The 19,313-nt window shown below is 38.1% G+C and overlaps 1 protein-coding gene across 1 annotated transcript; it reads right to left on the reverse strand.

The window, feature by feature from the left end:
* Nucleotides 1–4: 4 nt before the first annotated feature.
* On the reverse strand, nt 5–18,740 carry aga (aspartylglucosaminidase). Its single transcript, XM_049585147.1, has 9 exons — nt 18,429–18,740; nt 12,531–12,684; nt 10,332–10,444; nt 8,890–9,002; nt 5,693–5,801; nt 3,564–3,639; nt 3,323–3,430; nt 1,887–2,020; nt 5–222 (listed from the first exon to the last, which is right to left on the reverse strand). The coding sequence occupies exons 1-9, from the start codon at nt 18,592–18,594 to the stop codon at nt 122–124; spliced, it is 1,074 nt and encodes a 357-aa protein (XP_049441104.1). The 5' UTR covers nt 18,595–18,740; the 3' UTR covers nt 5–121.
* Between the last annotated feature and the right edge of the window lie 573 nt (nt 18,741–19,313).

Raw genomic sequence — 19,313 nt, forward strand, 5'->3', positions numbered from 1 at the left:
ATAATTAAAATTTCATGTGACATTTATTTTTGTTTACATTTTATTTCTGATTTAAAAACAAAATCACGAGCATAAAAATACAGCATGGAGACTTGATTCATTCTTCTCAGTTGCACACAGTTTAAAAGCAGTCCACAGATTTCAGGAGTGGTATGTCTGCCTCTGAGTTTGACACCATGAAGTGGAACTGGGAGAAGCCAGGGACTTTGTTACAGGCTGCACCTTTGGAGATCAGAGAGAGAACAATATTCAGTGCTACAGGTAAGATAACATTTTTACTTTTTTGTCCTTATTAAGACCCCAGTTTAATACTGGTAATAAAATGTAATCTGCAGTGCCAATGCTATTAAGCCTGATCACATCCCCTTTATTACACAGATCTCTGAAGACATCTGTGAAAGCAAATATCACAAACTGACATTAAGTCTGACTCATCCTTTTAAAGCCAAACAGGCTCTAATGTTTACTGTCAAAGTGCCAGTCATCTGAGTCAAAGCTAAGTGGCCAAACATTGTATTTATTTATTTATTTATTACCAGGCCTAATTTCAGTGTTAAATATTTTGTTTATGATATTACTCAGCATGTCTGCAATTCCTTAAGTCATTAAATAATATTAAATTTGAATTTCTGAGAATTTTGTTGCATGTAAGCATATAAATTAAATGTATTAAATTTAAACATCATTGAATTTATATAATTTAAGCATTTTAGCTTAAAAAAACATGTATTTCAATTTATTTGTTCTGAATTCACCTCTGAAAATAAAATACGAAATTGATGTGCAGTATGAACAGCTGAATATATTTTTTTTTCAGTGTTCACAAATTCAGATCCAAAAATCCAACTTTTAGAATTTCAAAAAAATAGATCGAACTTGCTAAAATTAAATAGGTAATATTCAGATTTAAAAAAAAAAATTGTGTTACCCTGCATGAGCTTAACATAAGTTTATTTAACTCAAGGTTTTAGTGATCATTAGATGACTAGATGTTGAGGAAAAAAAGGTTTTCGTCAAAGGTGTAGTTACTCATTCTGTCCATACTTTTTAAATGACCTTACCTCTTGCATAATTTTGACAGATAACTTTTGCACTTTTATTATTTTCAGCAGGTTGCTCTCAGAGTTATAATGCAAGTATAATGAAATAAAATGTATAAAATAGAAATAAAAAATATATCAAATAAAAAAAATGAATTAAATAAAATAAAAAAATCAGACAGATGTATCATATGTTTGCTTTTAAGTAAAAATAAATAAATAAATAAATAAATAAATAAATAAATATATATATATATATATATATATATATATATATATATATATAATTTCTTTATAAATTGGATTGAAACTGTCTGATACCTGAAGACAGTCTTTTACTGTAGCAGCATTATGTAAAAGACATTATTTCTATAAAGACAGCTGGTTAAATAATTCTGGAAGTTCAGTTTACTTTGGTTTAACTTTTTAGGTTTTAGATTAAGTCCTGTTTTAAATCCTCAAACATGCCCATATTCTATAAGCATGTGTAAACTCAGTAACCAGCTGTAGTATTTTAATGATGACCAAAAAGAAGCAGGAACCTGTTGAGATTACAGCCGCCTGTTTTATTATTCATGGAGATATTTTATGGTCAGGCACAGTTTTCACTGGACTGTGTTGTTAATGTTTTGAATACATTTCTCAGAACTTCATTGTGGAAGTTTAACATGCTGTCTGAATTATGTATAAATGCATTTCAAATAGACTGCCCTCATTAATATATCTACAGTATGCATACACATGCTTGTCCTCATCCCCTGTACATGTGAGTGTGTGTATCAGGTGTGTGTCATAACACCTTTGGCAGTAGCTGAACAGTCTGTATTTGTGAACCTTAACACTCACCATAATGGCCTGTTGTGTTAGCACAGATGATGGCTCCAAAGAACTCTGAGTAATGCCTCTTGATTCTGGAAATGGCCGTCTTGCAGGCTGCCGAGGGATCTGCCCCGGCCCTCATCAGCTCCACGGCCAAGTAACTGTTGGCAGGATTACACGCAGTACACATGAGGCAAAACTAACGAGTGCTTTCAGGGCCACCAACCAACATGATGATGGGGATGTGACTGAGATTATGGCATGGGATGAATGTAATGCAAACAAATCTGATGTCAAGAAACAGGGATTATATGTGATTAGAAAAATAAGACTTCCAGCCTCACTCTGTGGTTTGCAAAAGAGTTGTTACGCTACTTTTTAGGAGTTCACAAGTGTGTATAATCAGCAAATGGGGAGAAATTGTAGTAATTTACCATCACCACAATGCCAATTACCTGCTCTACACAGACACTACGGGCACCATTAACTCCATTAGCCTGAGGTCAAATGTATAAAACAATGACTGACACATTGCAATTTCCTAAAATCAACCTCTGTTGACACTGGGGATTTTTAAGTGGAAAATGTGTCAAGCTTATTTCTCAGTGAGTACCTCTGACAGGAGATGTACCATGTAAGGTGCTATTTTCTGCACAATATAGCAAGCTAATTAGTTTGAGAAAAATGTATCATAACACTTGTTAAAGGGAAGATTCAGGATATTTGGACCAACATACACAACAGATGTATTTTAAAAACAGCCTTTTTGCTGGTGATGATGTGTTACTGCTACATTTTGACAGTGAAGTCCCTGCAAAGGCAAAAAAAATTGGCACGGACACTGAATGATAAACACATTTCAGTCCACTAGTAGCAAGGTCTTCTTGAAAAACACAACCCCCAATCGTTCCAGGAAGTGACTCAGAAAACTATGATTGAAATAGACGGCCCTCAGGTGTGGTTGTGTGTGACTGTGAATGTAAAGCTGAGTGCAACTTAAAAAAAAAAAAACAACAGTATGTGTGCTCCTGAAACCATCCTGAATAAATAAATCTTAAAAAATAAGCCTTCTGAGACTGGCATATTCTCACAGCCTGGAAACAAACAGCTGCTTTAGTCTCTAAAAAAATCTCGCCTCCTCTCTGCAATGTACAAATGACAGTTTTGGGGCAATGTAGTCACGCCTCCACACTTTATAATACCATTGTTACACTTGCAGCAAGAGGTTCACACCAGAAATTGGCTGTTTAAAAACTACATGTGTCACAGATATCAATATTCTCTACAACACAATCCTTCCGGCAAGGAAAAGGCCAAGAAACGGTCATATTATTATAACCCTGAATAGGAGTTGTGATCCAGACAGCATGTCTCATGGCTTTTTAAATGCATCACAGTTGGAAAAATTCTGATGGATGACTACATTTTGGATTAAGGGAGAAATCATCTCAAACAATAGGTACCTTGGCAGAAAGCGCATCATGACGTCTCCATCTCCAGTAGCGGCAGCAGCACCAGCTGAACTATCAGCATAGGCCCCTGCTCCAGCAATAGGAGAGTCCCCAACACGACTGCAAGACAGGGTTTAAACATACACCACTGTTACGTGTACACTCATTTTAGGTAGCATATTTAAAATACTGAATGCTTATGACTCTTTTGAGAGTGGACTTTGAGTTTAGATGATGACACAAATCTACATACCCTGGAACTTTGTGTTTTAGTCCATTGGTCGATGTACCAGCAGCCACGTGGCCATCTTGATCAAGAGCAAGCATCCCTGGTGCCAAAACAAAGGAAGAGATACAATTTTTTAATTTAATTAATTTTTTTTTTAATATACTTTATTAATCTCCTGAGGGGAAATTCAATTTTTTCACTCTTTTGTCATTAACACACAGGTCTGAAAGACACACACATGCACAAACAGGACCTATACATGCACAAAGTGGAGAGATGTCACAGTGAGGGGGCTGCCTTTGTCAGGCGCCCCGAGCAGTTGGGGGGTTCGGTGCCTTGCTCAAGGGCACCTCTCCAGTCACCAGTCCATGCTCTATATTTGGTCCGGACAGGGACTTGAACCGGCAACCCTCCTGTTCCCACCCCAAGTCCCTATGGACTGAGGGGGGAAATGGGGGGAAAGCTTTCTGGGGCGCAGCCACCAGAGGGGCCCATTGATGCCAAAAATAATTATATTAAACACATTTTAATTTGAAACAAAACATTCACCATTACTCAAGAAAACCACTTGATTAAAATCAGTAAATCAGTTTTTTGTGCGCAGCCATTGTATAAAAGAAAAAAAAGAACGCCATATGAGCTGATAAAAAATGATCTAAATTAGGAGAGAGAGCATGCACATGCACTGAATTAAATAAAGCAGATTTGGTGAGGGCCCATTCACTAGACATTTTCAGGAGTCCAGCCCTTTCTGCGATTGAAATGTCAGCCACCACCAGTGCATCCTAGTAGCCAAATAAAAGTCAGCAAAGTTATTTGACCCCTTTAAAACCTGAGCAAATTGTCTTTTATAAACATGGGAAGAAGCCCCCCAAAAATTTGAAAGAAACTAGTAAAAAGAGAAAAATTTGTAAAAATAAATACAAAATTTAGAAAAAGCAAACAAACAAGAGAATAACCTGGAAGAATGCTGAAAAAATTATATTAATTCTGTAACATAATTTTAAATAATTTTCTAAATCTTATAATTGTTTTATAATTTGTGGGACATTTCTTTCCAAGTTGCTCATTGCCTTTTTCCCCATGTTTTTGAAAGACGTCACACCTGTTTGCTCAGGGTTCAAAGGTTTAAATACTTGCGAAAGGCGTCTGAAAGCAGCAAAAGAAAAGTGATGTCGCTCCAGGTTTCAAAGGGTTAAACATGAGGCCATTACATGAGGTAGTGCTTATGCTACTGACGGTTTTTAGTGAGCAAAACACTAAATTCCTCGGGACTCCAGGTGCCTTTATCAGTACACAAGTCCAGCTCAGACCACATTAAAAATGGGGCAGGTAAGGGTACAGCTTGTGCAAATGTTTTAAAACCAGTTTGATTTTAAGCCAAACACCAGACCAGTGTACCAAATTTAACCACGAGGTCTTACACTTGACTTAGCAGCGCTCCTGAGTGCAGCCACGACTTTTTTCTCCCGCAGGTTTACGTTACCTCGTCTGTTCTCTGAACTTAAACACTTCATGCACCGTGCGTATCTTTCCCTGTACCATATCTACTGAAATTTGATCTCCTTCATGTTGACCCTCGGCTCTGCAGTACATTGCACACGGCCTGTCAGAAAACGGTGGCTCTGTTGGCCAGTTTCGTAACGTAATAATCACGTTGTCATTTTGCTTATTGATAATGCAATAAAAGTTGGATTAAGCGTGGTCACCCTGTTGCACAGGTTGCAGATGTAGACTACTTTATGATTTTATGCTTAACCGGTATTTGTCATTAATACAGTCCACACCAAGAATGTGTGGATTGTGGTAATGACAAATATTGGTCCAGCTGGTTGCATAAAATCAAAGCAGTTTAAGCTTTTACACTGGATCAGCAAAACCTGAAATCCACTTGAGTGTAGGCAGGTAAAAATAGCAATAATTAGTCATTACTTTTTCTCTAGATTTGATCTTTTAGACAGAAATAAAAAATCAAGACCTCAAAACTGAACCATTCCCTGCTCCCCTTTTCTTCAATAGGTCTGTTTATGTTCCTTTTTGCAACATTATTCTCCTAAACTCTCTCATCCATGTCTAGATTTAATGAAGTGCTTAAATACTAAACGGTATAAAATGCCAGAGGAGAGCTGACTGTGTTAACAGATAAAACCTACCTATGGTGTCATGGGAGTGTATATTGGCACGCTGCACCCTCCTGTTCTGTAGCAGTGTAGCCTTGGGCTTGTAGGGTCCACAGTACTTGGAAGGATTTGGCATTACATTCTTTTGACAGGAAAGAAAACAACATCACCGTTTGCATAATTTCATAATCCTTGGACTTAATTATTGTAATAACACACAGGCCAGACATGTGGTAAATTGTAGCCATTTGCTTTGATTTGCTGTCATGTAATGAAATAAAACTATTAGCACTATTGTCACCAAGAGCTTTGGCACTTAATAATAAACAGTAGGGAGTCTTGCTCCGTTGGGACTCGCTCTAGTATCTTATTTCCAGTGACTGAACCATTAAAGGAACAAAACATCCGAGTTTAAATTCCTGCTGCAGCCAGAATGTGTCCTTCAGCAGTCAAATCCCATGTTTTATTGAGACCGACAACCTACTGTACCTGAGGGTAGTGTAGTTTGAGAAAAGGTTTCCCTGTCTCTCTACCTCAAGGTGTCTTCTCTGCTCTTATGAGGGGCTGAGAGTACCAGCCTGACCTGCAGGGAGGTGTGAAAAGTTCATGCTGCTCCTTTGATGTTACATGTTAGAGGGATACTGCTAGAAAATGTCAGATTTTGCGTTTAAGTGAGCAGTCACGAAACGCGGGCCATGAAAGGTAAACTGAAATGTTAAAACAAAGGTCTTTTCATACAGAACATGTATCTGTATCAGCATTACCTTTTTAGCCAGCTGCCATCATGCCATAAATAAACCAAAGTTGGGATCAACTAGTCTGCTTTATGAAAGTGCCTGTGCATTATTCATAAAGCAAAGTCTGTAATATTCCATTTCATGATGGTGGAGGTAAAACCCTTGAAAACAGTCTCTTCAATTATAAAACATTTAGGTTCAGTTGTTCTCCTGTTACCTCAACAACAACCTGAACTTTTAAACAAAAAAGACTGCCACATTTAATGTATGGTGTTTTAGTTAGGTATGCCAGTAATATTGGCATATCATTGGTATCACCGATATTGGCTTTAAAAATGAAATATTGCTGATAAAATCAGAAAGTATTGTATCGCATATGGGCTGAGAGTATGCATGCATAATATGATGTTAATTCCGCAACAGAAGAGACTTGATGATCACTACAATTAGGTGGGGAAAAAGTGGATATATCGGTATCGGTTATTGGTCAAATGAGTTGTTACATATCGGGTATCGACAAAAAATACAATATTGTGCATCCCTAGTATGAGTGTTAGATTTGGCCTTGTGCTATTTGTCAGTATTTCCTGCTAAATCTTTTCTATACCTCTTCACCAAGTCTATAACAAATTTTGGTGAATGCAGAGGTGGGAGTAAGTCACATATGTGCAAGTCTCAAGCAAGTCCCAGGTTACTGTGGTGATAATCAAGCAAGTCAAGTCAAGTCCCTGCTGTAAGTCAGGGAAGACCAGGGTTTTCCACACATTCATCGATTTGTGGCAGCTCGTCTCAAAAAAGTATTCGCCGCAACATATTTTTTTTATTTTTGGAGGTGGACCATTCACTCAGAGTGCTGTTGGAACATATATGTACCATTCTGTTATTCAGAGCACAACACTCTCAGAGTGAAGAGCGTACTCTGGGCACAGACAGAGCAGCAGAACGCCAGGTGCAGTGAAAGTGAAACTGCTCGTCAATTAGGGCTGCAAGTAACGATTATTTTCATTGTCGACTAAACTGTTGATTATTTCTTCGATTAGTTGACTAATCATTTTATCGAAAAATGTGTTAAAATGTTGGTCTGTCTCTCCCAAACCCCAAAATTATGTCATCTACCGTCTTGTTTCGTACTCACGCCAAAGGGTTTTAGTTCACCGTCACGGGAGTGTGTAAAGCTGCCAATATTTGAACGTATGAAGCTGCAATAAGAGTATTTTGGGGTACTTTTAGTACTTTTCTATGAAAAATGACTCAAACTGATAAGTCGACTACTAAAATAGTCACAGATTATTTTAATAGTCGATTAGTCATCGATTAGTACTAATAGTTGCAGCCCTATCGTCAATTCATAGAAAAATAGAATGCTCTATTTCTTAGAACAACTCCGCTCTCATTTAGGTGTTACCTTATGTTTTTCCATCCTATTTTAAATTAAATGGGCTTGCAAATTGCAACACCGCTCTTGCCCTGCTTCTCACATAAATGGCCAATAAGTTCCGCAACCTGACCCGACCTGTTGTCTGTAAATCCTGATTCTGATAACTATGCGCTGCTCAAATAATTTGGTTAGGCAGCACATTTAAAATGATCATTTTGGGACATTTCATACATATGAAACTAAGTTAATATATTTTAAAACGAAGGTAATTCAGAAAATACAGTTCCAATGAATATTTTTTGCTTATTCTCACAATATTGAGCTTTAACGTGCCTGGTAGCAACACACCTGAATGAAGCTGCTCTCATATTCCGGCTGGTGCAGAGGACAGAGCAGACACACACAAAGTCAGCAGTCAGAGGATTAAAAGGTTAAAACATTAAATTATTATTTTCATTTTATTTTAATATATTTGTTATCCAACCTGCATGTTCTTTGTTTCGCCCAGAACCAAACCAGGATATAAAATTAAGAAAAAATACCACCTGCAAATCATCTTTTTTGTGGCTTACCCACCAGGTGCCCGACCTGATGCAGGGCTCTGACTCCAGTCCCCCACCTCTGAGTAAATATAAATGATTTATTGGCACGAACAGTTTGGCAAAACTTGGGCGCTGGAAGTATCTTTGCCTCTTCCTCAACCACTGTCAAGATAACCTTGAATAAGGCACTTAACTCCTATGTTTGCAGTGAAGCAGATCAGTGGCCATCAGTAGAGGTCCTTGTACTGGACAGCCCCAAGTGTAAAATGGTGTAAATTGGATCAATAGGACGCTGCACACTCTCTCTGGAACAATAACAGCTGACTTAAAAGGAAAAAGAAATCTTATTCTGGAGATTTAGGGGCGTTATTGAGGAAGTGAACAGGTTCGTTTTAAAGAACAGCAACACCCCGGCGCTGTAGGGCATCACCTCTACCTCAAAAGCTGACTTTTTTATGAACTCCTTTAGTATGCCTGTCAGTTTTTCCGCTTATTATCAATCTTTTAGAGGCAGCATGCCTGTAGCCAACACAAGTGAGAAAAACACACACACACTCTAATACATACACACACCTTTCGATAATTAGGTTGGCAGTTGCCCTTCAGCCACTGTGAGAAAATATTCACAGATGTGTTGGTAGTCAGGTCTTCTGCGATGAAGCCCATGTTTTCAGCAAACACAGACGCTATAAAAGAGAGAAGTAATACTTTCAGGTCAAGTTACACATTCTAGTCCACACTGACCTTGGGTTATAAGAAAACAAAGGGTCACAAACAAAGGAGGGGCTGGAGGCAATCTCATCTCATTTGGGCTTGTAGTTTTGGCGCATGATGGAGGAAAAGTCTTACAACGCTGCTGTTTTGAAAAGCAGTGACCTTATGCTTCCAGTAAGAATGATGTTTCAGTTGATGAGAGATGAATATTTGATTTAATGAATTGAATCTCACTGAAGGAAAAAAAAAAAGCATTTTTCTTTTGACATATGAACCATATTATTTAATTTACAAGTCACTTAGGACTGTCGAATGAAAAGTTTCAATAGTGGCCTTCACTTTTGTTTAAATTACTTGCAAAGATGTGCTCCTCTATTCAATTACCTACCGCCCTCACGTACAAACGCTCTTATTTATGTGTCCTTTCTGGGCACTGTTTATCATTTTACATATGGTAAGAGTGTTAGATGTGGCTCTGACCCATGCCTTCATCACTAACTGCGGATGTTGGTGATCGAGTGCCTAAGATGTTTTGGCCGTCTGATGAAAATAACTAATGCAAATTCAAATACCAAACTGTCTCTTTAAAACACACTTCATTCACTCTCTTTAAAGCTGCATATATTAAAAAAAAACTTGGGATGGCACTTTATATTAAGGTAAACATATTCACTATTAACTTGCTGCTTATTAGCATGCATATAATGAGCATATTGGCTCTTTACTAATCATTATAAAGCACGCAAAGACCTCACTTTAGAATGGGGGACATATTCTTGGTTAGAAAGACTTGCAGTGAGACCTGGACCCTATTGTCCAGTTTGTGTGTCTACTAGGAACAAAAATTTTTGAAATTGGCCCAGTACTGACAGAGAGAGTGCTGCAGCTGCAGAGGCAAAACAAGCTGCAATGTGATCCTTACATGCACTTGTACACCGTCAATTTACGTCCATGACGAGTGCTTGTTTTTGCCACTAACAGGCACAGTGTCTGATAACATTACGGCAAGGACCCTGCAGAGAAATTACAGAAACATTTTTTCGTACCATTTGCTAGTACGTGGGCCTATATGGTACGTTCTTGAGAATCTGACAGACAGGCAACCTGAAAACACAATGCGTCTGGCTACAGGTATCGCTGGCGCAGAGACAAAAAAAAAAGTATATGTATGCTAATAAGCAACTATTCAATGGTAAATACGAATTTTCAAGTAAAGATTTAAAAATGTTAAGATTATCTCTTTCATTATTAACCATGATTTTTTTTCACAGAAACTTTTGTGAACGTTAATCCACACGTACCTGACTCTCCCACCAGCAGTGTGTGCTCAGTGTGCTCCATCACAGCTCTCGCTACTCCAATGGCATTCTTGATTCTTCTCAGGTCTGCAACTGCGCCCACCTCCATGGTATCTCTGGTGACAGAGACACAGAAAATCAACACTGGACACAATTAGTCACTCTTTAAAGGTAACCTGACCTCTGATATCTCTTCCATATTGTGGATGAGTTTAGCTAATAAGCACACTGAGTCAAGCCTATAAATTTCTACTCAGGCTGACGTCAAAATACCCAGCGTGTGATATTTGCTAATTACACAGAGAAATACAGAAAAATAGCACCCCCTTTACTGTGTGATGCAATTTACTTGAAATGCCTTGTGATTAATAGTAAATCTGTTAAACCTTGGAGGCTGGAGTTTGTTGTGGTGATGTAATGAATTGCATCATAGTAAGGTATCTCTAATATTTATACCCCACAACAACTTTAAGTTTCCATGTTGCCATAAAGTTGAGTTGAATTCACCAAGATGTAATATAAAAACAATAACATACTACTTTCAACAGGGTTCCCATGGTCATGGAATTTAACGCACATTTTCCAGGCCTGGAAAAGTCATGGAATTAGTAAAAGTCATTGAACGTGTTGGAAAAGTCGTGGAATTTTGTTTTGTGTAATGAAATTGTTACAGTAATCTTCCATGGATTATCTTCGACGTAACGTAACGCAACATAACGTAACGCAACATAACGCAACACAACGTAACGTAACGTAACGTAACGTAACAACTAATTTATTTTATTATTTTCTATTATCCGACTGCAGTCAAATTTTTTCTGTACCATCTAACCCCTTGGATATGTTTATAGCTTGAGTTTTCATAGAACCATGTGACCATGGCAAGGTGTCAAATGTCAATATTTCTCCACCAAACAGGAAGTGGTTTGTAACTCCAGCCTACGTAGTCCAATCTGCCCCAGACTTCAAATGTTTAATGATACTTCAGACCCAAAGCAAACCACATGCACATTAGGTGTCACGGTGATTGCGCCGCCTACTGGCAACAGGAAGTAAGACTTGTCAGACAATTATCTTTTGATTTACCTGAAACCGCAACATGACGTTTAAATAGTGAGTTCTCCATTGCCACATCGTGGACACAGGAAGTGGTACAAAGTGTGAAATTGGTCATTCCAACGCTCATACGCTATGAAGGATACACCATCTCACTCCTTTGTGCAGGGTCTGACTTTCATAGAAATGGACAGCCCTACCATTTGACTTGAAAAGTCATGGCAAAGGTTTTGAAATTTTGTCCCTGAAAACGTGGGAACCTTGTTTCAAGTTTTACAAAGCTCATATTTATTGAAAGGATGTTCTACTGGATTACATTAAACTGTGCAGGTGTTTTCATTCTTGTCATACTATGTCTGCTCGTGATAGCAGCTGTATTTCTCATGCAGCTATATTGGATTGTGTGTGGGAGACTATTCTCTTTCCACCATCAATGTATTCATGACTAACCAAAATAAAAAAGTCAATTTTCCTGCAAAATAGAAGAAGGAGCATGCCGCGGAGTAACAACAAACCAAACAGCATGCTGCTTCCCTTTTGTGTGTCATTGTGAGCTGACATTTGCCTCCCACGATAACTTCTGAGTGTGTAAATGTTTGTAGCTAAGGACTTGATAACGGGCAAGCTTTCAGATCCTAATGAGACTCTTAATTAGTGCTTTATTAAAGGACGGCCGGCTGGAAAGGTCAACCAGTAATAGCTGTAAATGTTAAAGATGCACAGACAGCACCAGCACAAATTGTAATGGTAACAGTATGACAGCTGCAGGTGTCTAATGAGAGTGATCATTTTTAATTAAATACGGGTCGTTTCTGTTCATTTATGGACATTTTATGCTTATATTTTCTCAATTTGAAGGAATTTAGAGTGAGAGCATTGCTGAGATTAAAGCTGTTTACTTGCTACAAACATAAGATTTTTTTATTTTGTCTTCCACAGCTGCATTTATGTTGCACATCTGGCAGCTAGATAAAAACAAAACAGCTGTTAAACTCCAATAGCCTACATACATTTTCCATGTTACCAATCTTCTGCTTAATCAACTGCTTCAATATGCTACATTACAAATATCCTTTATAATCTCATTCCCTATTTTTTTTTTTTTTTTTACTTTCAATAAAAGTGCTTTTTATGACCACATTTTACCCGTTCATAATCATGGCATCCAGCGTGGTCTCTCCGGTCTCATCTGGGCTCCCTCCGTAACCGACAGAACCATCACACTGCTCTATTTCACAGCGGGCACATCCCTTCTCCACTGCATCCAACGCTGAGCCACCGGACTGCAGGGCGCTCCATGCTACAGGATGGAACACAACACAGAGAGACATTCGGTATTATGATACACTACAAGACACACGTTACACCCTGGATAAGAGGTAAACACCCTCCACCAGTCAAATGATATTACAGTGACTTTGGCCATGCTGTTGTATTCCACAAAATATTTGGCAGCTTAAAGGGACAGGTCACCCCCAAAATCAAAAATACTTATTTTTCCTCTTACCTGTAGTGCTATTTATCATCCTAGACTGTTTTGGTGTGAGTTGCCGAGTGCTGGAGATGTCTGCCTTCTCTCAAATATAATGCAACAAGATGACACTCAGCTTGTGGTGTTCAAAGCATCAAAAAATATAATGTAAAGCAATGCCTCTGTCCAAAAAAGTCATTAGCCGATTACTCATGATAATTTACAGACCTTGTTGTGAGCAGTTTCAAATAGGAGCTATTTTCTTTTTACCGAACTACACTTGCTAACTGTACTGCACAGAAGGAAGAGTGCATCTACTCATGCACAAGAGGCTTTTGACAGTGAGATCTAAACATTAATTGTGTCCTCCTCTGCAGAGCTTTAACGTTAGCTAGCTCAGAGGTGCTAGGTGAGCTCGCAGTAGATGTACGCTTTGTACTGTACAGTGTAACAGTTAGTGGGTGCTGTTCTTTTGATTTGTTTTCACTTCATGATCAGAAAAAAATCTCAAATTTAAATTCCCATATAGCATCCCAGGATATCAGTGGTTTCAGAGTTCATTCATTTACTGTAACCGCTTATTCTCTTAGGGGTCACAGGAAGGCTGGATCCTATCCAGCTGACATTAGGCAAGAGGCAGAGTACACCCTGGACAGGTCGCCAGACTATCACAGGGCTGACACATGGAGACACAACCATTCATGCTCACATTCACATCTCCGGACAAGTTAGTCACCAGTTAATCGAACCAAGAACCCTCATGCTGACCACTGCACCACCTTGCCGCCCACTGTATCACAGTAATACACATAAATACACAAAACCACACTACAAACATTACACTTCACTTCAGACATTACAAAACGAGGAAACAGTGCAACAAAGTTATCATTCCTATTACATTCAGTGTTCGACTTGGGCACACTGAGGTTTAGAAACCATACTCTGATGTAACAGGTTGACAGACTGAGGAACAAAGGAGTTCCTCAACCTGTTCAGTCAAGCCTGTAAGACTCTAAATCTTCTGTGTGATGGCAAAAGCTGCTATTTTTCAAATAAAGTTTGACAGGCATCAGATGTAATATTACCTGCCAGAGACAACAGTCTTTTAGTATACATGGTAAAAGGACTGCATTTGCTTCTCTAGTCTTTCAGCCACTCAAAGTGCTTTTAGACTATGAGTCACACACACAGTCACACACTGGTGGCCAAGGCGACCATACAAGGTGCCACCTGCTACTCAGCAACCATTCACAAGCTCTCACACACCAATGGAACGGCCATCAGGAGCAATTTGGGGTTCGGTATCTTGCCCAAGGATAATTTGACATGCAGACTGGAGGAGACGGGGATCGAAGTGCTTCCAATTAGTGGATCACCCGTTCTGTCTCTGGAGCCACACGTTGAAAACTCGGTTCATTTAAGTTCAGTAGAAACAAAGAAAATAGTTTCTATGTGAAACTGCTCACAACAAGGTCTGTGGTTTATCTTGAATAACTCGGGTCATGATTCCGGGAAAGAGACATTACTGTTTTTAAATGTATTTTTAGGCACTTTAAGCACCACAAGCTGAGTGCCATCTAGTTCAATTACATTTGAGAGAAGGCAGACATCTTTACGGCTGACATCTCCAATGCACGGCAACTCACTCCTAAACAATCTAGACTGATAAATAAGACACAATTTTATTTATCCCTTGATAACTATGCAATATAAAAAGATGGTTAGGTACACGATAACAAAAATAGTTGACAGTAAGGTGCAAAATGGTGCAAAGAAGCACTACAGGTAAGAGGAAGTACATGTATTTTTGAGTTTGGGGTGAACTGTCCCTTTAACTTCATCGTAGAAGAAGTAAGATTAGGTCACTTATAACCAACCATGCTGAGAAAGTAAGTTTGTGTCCTGTTCTGAGAAAACTTTTCTGTGACACAATTTACATCTTGTTTTCAAGCATTTCTGACACCTAATATAAAAAGATGTGACACCACAAACATTTTTGCAAACTAGATATTGCTTAGGTTTAGTTAAGTATGTTCTATACTATAAATCTGTTTTGAATTGGGGTTTCAAAAAGTAATCTTATCCTATATATACTAAACAAAAATAATGCTTTTCTGGGAGAGTGTGATTTTTAATCATGTTGAATATGTTGGGGAAATAATTAAATAAATCAAATCTATTCATCAAATTAACATATCTGGGCAGATGAGTTAAAGGTTCAGATGTTGCACAGGATGACCAGTGCCATGGATCCCTAATAAACAGGGAGTGTGGGCTGACAAGCATTTGGTCACTGATCCCCCAAGTGCCCATGGGGGATCAAAATACCAACTGGTAGCACTGTCACCAGCTTGCCACCAAATTCTCAGACCATCACACTGTGTTCAGCAGGATCCTGCCACAAATTCCTCCTCCTATCATTTTTGATTTATCCATCTTTAAATTCTGTCCGTCTACCATCTTTGCTAAGTGCTCTTGTCTCGGGATATAATTCTTTTTTTTTTTTTAATATATCAAACTCAGCATTACAATCCTTTCCACTTAGAAAATGCAGCAGAATGGAAGAGGAGATTAGCCTGCTATTGTCAGCTGCTTCTGTAAGCCCCCTAAGGAAAAGAGATCTGCATGGGCAGATCAATGGTAGGGGCTTCACAGACTACACTTTTAAATATCTACCCACAGAACAGATAGCTGGGTACATTTTTCATTTTCACACCCACCTCTGGGAGAAGAGGTGATGTACATCTGATAAATTAAAGGGTATCCATCTATCAAATGGCGAGATGTTTTGAGTTAACTTTAATCACCTGCAGGTTTTGATGTGTTGCTTGAGATGTTTTGAACACCGTTTCTATCATTTTTTTGGGGGGGTGGGTGGGGTGGGTGGGGTGTTCAGCTGTGTGCACCTGGTGGAAATCCACTTGACAGATAAGTCACAAGCAATGCTGAAATATTTTCAATTTCAATTTGAACATGTCCAATGTATCATCCTGAAGGAAATCAAATAGAGTTAGGGCAGACCTGGCAATGGCAGTTATGAAGCCTAGTGGGTTCTGCCCATTTCCTATCCCCATCTTGGGCTCTGACGGTTGTACATAGTTGTACCGTTAAGCTGCAGTGGAGTCACAGGGATACAAAAAGCACTTTATAATAGTGTGAGGGGGAAATCCTGAAAATACTTATAGTTATGGAGCCTGCCAGGAACTGCACTCCAACGTGTACAACACACACTCACTCTGTCTGCTTTCGTGATGGAAAATAGTCATAGAGTTCAATCAGTAAGGGTGTAAATTAGATAAAAAATAAATATTTCAGTATTTTTTATTGTCATTTAATCTGCAGGTCTTTTTCTTTATTATTTAATTGATCGTTTGATCTTTAAGCTGGCAGGAATTATGGAAAAATACCCTCTAAAGCCAAAGGAGATATCTTAAATGTCCAAAACCTGGAGAGATTACTATCACATATGACAGAGACGAGCTCATTTTAGAAGCTGTAAGCAGAGAATAGCTAATATATTTAATTTATAAGTGACAGAAACAAACGATAAATGAAAATCAAGAATTAAATCTTTTAAATAAGCAAAAGAATCATAAATGCAAAAAAAAACATCGCCTTTTAAGCCCAGTAAATTTATTAATAATTTAAAAATTTTAAAAGAGTCCATCATTATACTGTTTGTTGTAATACAGAAATGTGTCTTTTGAGTTACACTGTTAAAGGAAACTGGTCCAAACATAACAAACAACATTTAACAACTGGATGCATGACACCTACAAGACTGATAGCGACAAATTAGAGGGATAAAGATCAGCTGAAAGAGGGACTGTGACTTCAAAAATTCTTGGAGACAGGCTCCATGAAGGGAGCTGCATCTAATTTTTAAGTTTTTAATGAGAAACAATTGTGGTCATTAACACAGTTAATGAAATATCTGCTTTCCCTAGAATCTTGAGACATACTCTAGAAGCAACATGAATGGTGCATGTTCCCTTTATGTATTACTCTAGTGGATAAATGGCTTGAGCTGTATTCTCCAGGCACACCTGTATTTATATCTGTGCACAATAGCCACTCTTATCACAACATAAATGTTTCTTTATTTACTAAAATCAAATAACAATTATCAACTAACCATTACTCACAAAATATTTCATACAAAATGATTCAAGAATTCATTTTAAACTTTTTAAAATTACATCAAAGCACCAGTTACACATCCATTTAAAAGGGAAATAATGTAAGATCATGTGATGTGTCACACACTATTAATTCCCACGTCATCAGCAACAAATAGGTTCCCTGTGACTTTCTTTTTATTAAATTAAATTAAATTAAATTAAATTATCTTTTTAGGAAGAGTTTGCCTCTTTGCACAACATACTGATACAGTAAATTAAAAATTCACTCAAAACTTTTTGTATAGGCTCAGTTTAATATTGCAATAATAATGTGCGGTCATCACAAAATCCCACGGCAGACCTGGATCTGCATCGCGGCACACCATTTGAAAACCACTGCTCTACACTCATCTCACTAAGCTATGCATAATCCCTTTTTTCTTTTTATTCTATTTGACTTTATTTCAATTTTCACCTTTTTTGTCCTTTTATCTCACACTGCATAGATATCTTTGCTGGTTTCTGAGTTAAATATGTTATTTCCTTTTTTATATTTGTTAAGAAAATCAATAAAAGCTCCAGTAAAAAAATTAAATAAAGAGTCCATCACTTATTCATGTAATCAGTACAACTAGACCTACCAGAACACCACTATTCAATTACATCTTTAGCATGGTGATTAATCTATTAGTTTGCAAAATTACAGTGTGCACAGCTATGACTATATGCTCCTCAATTCAGTTATAACACTATACAACTACTGCTCTGCAACTGACACCCCTGTTAGACATGTAGCTGTTACTTAAGAATTTAAAGCAGATGCATTTCACAGTGCACAGAGCAGACTATATCCCAGAATTACAAGTCTTATCAGACAGTCAGCAGGAGGGCAGATAATAGACAACCTCTGCTTCTCTCTCAAATGTCATGGCTCACCTTGTAATGCTCTCCCTGCAAAGTTAAATAATTGCACTTGGTGTGTTTACATCCTTATGAAATGGCTTGAATAATGTATTTGTTGTTAGACTCTCTGGCTCAGTAATCTGCACTGTGAGAGTTATTCAGGCATGAATAAAATCTTTATTGTGACGGCTACTTTTCAGAAAAACAGAGACAGAAATAAACATATTGTTTTGCAGTGGGAGCACAAGCAGGCTACATGACCAAACTAACGTTAATGTTATCATCTTCACATTAAATAGGAGAGTAACCTTTATTAGTATTATAGAGTTTGTTGTGACTGACCTGATCTGTCTCTGTGATTAATATGTTGGCGTTCAAAACAATAAAAATAAATAACCAACATCCTCAAATATATTTTTGTGGCACTGTATTTGTATGTCTGCAGATTTCGGCAATGATGTCACATGACTGAACTCGAGACTGAGTTAAACTTTTGGACTATTTCCATGTAAACAAGCAGGATAAACAAAGTACTATGTAACCTACCTGCAGCCGCTGCATTCTTGAATGGCCAGGTATTGATAACGACAGGCAGAGATGCATGTCCAAGAGGAAACAGTAACGTTAATAAAGTATAAATCAGGAGCGATACAAACATGTTGTCCTGGCGCAACGCTACATGAACATGCACACAGAGGACTGCTGACGTCATTTCCTATTCATTGCTATATTTCACGTCCCGATGAGTACGCATTAACCTTAGCAGTCAGAGCATATTATTATTATTTTAATATGTTTAAAACGAGAAACCGCTTTAGTGAAACGTTACAGTTCACTTCCTTATTGTGTCACGTGATTGGTGGGCGCGTGCCGCGTTCATACTTAAAGGGACAGTACAACTACTTTGGGACACTCACGCATATCAGAGCCTACATGTATGATTTTAAAAAAGTATTTCACTGCTGGAAATGGTCTTTTCATACAACTAGGAAGTAGAAAGACGCAGTTCGTTTTAAAACTGGTGCTACATAACCAGAGAAAACTGAGGAAACAGAGCTGTGGCCGTTCCTTTTGCCCTAAGCGGTAGAAACCTACAACTACCAGAATGCTTTGCAGCACCAGCTCGCAGGTGTTGGTTGATGAAAGAGAAGTTTGGCCGTTATTCCCGGTTGTTCCAATGGAAACAACATGGCGGGCGGCTGGTAACACAACAAACAATTTGGAATTACGGTTAATGGTAAGGAAAATATGCTTCCGAAAACACTGTGGGCGAGAAATAGGCAACCGCGGTTACAGAATCTTGGTCTATATTTTATTAGTACTGCTTGATATTTTTTCAGCCCCCCTGTACAGTACAGGAAGCGGTATGGCAGCCATTTCCAGTTCCTCCACCTAATTTTGGACTGTTTAGGGCGTTTGGACAAAAAATAA

This window comes from Epinephelus fuscoguttatus, linkage group LG9 (assembly GCF_011397635.1).
Source record: "Epinephelus fuscoguttatus linkage group LG9, E.fuscoguttatus.final_Chr_v1".
NCBI lineage: Eukaryota > Metazoa > Chordata > Actinopteri > Perciformes > Serranidae > Epinephelus > Epinephelus fuscoguttatus.

What these genes read in the sequence shown, in the direction of transcription:
- aga (XM_049585147.1), bottom strand. Translation starts at nt 18,594, where the DNA reads ATGACGTCAGCAGTCCTCTGTGTGCATGTTCATGTAGCGTTGCGCCAG. An exon ending in ACTGCTGGTGGGAGAGTCAG is followed by an intron (nt 9,003 to 10,331) that starts GTACGTGTGGAT and finishes TCTCTTTTATAG; the next exon opens with CGTCTGTGTTTGCTGAAAAC. An exon ending in ACACTCCCATGACACCATAG is followed by an intron (nt 3,640 to 5,692) that starts GTAGGTTTTATC and finishes TTTTGGCACCAG; the next exon opens with GGATGCTTGCTCTTGATCAA.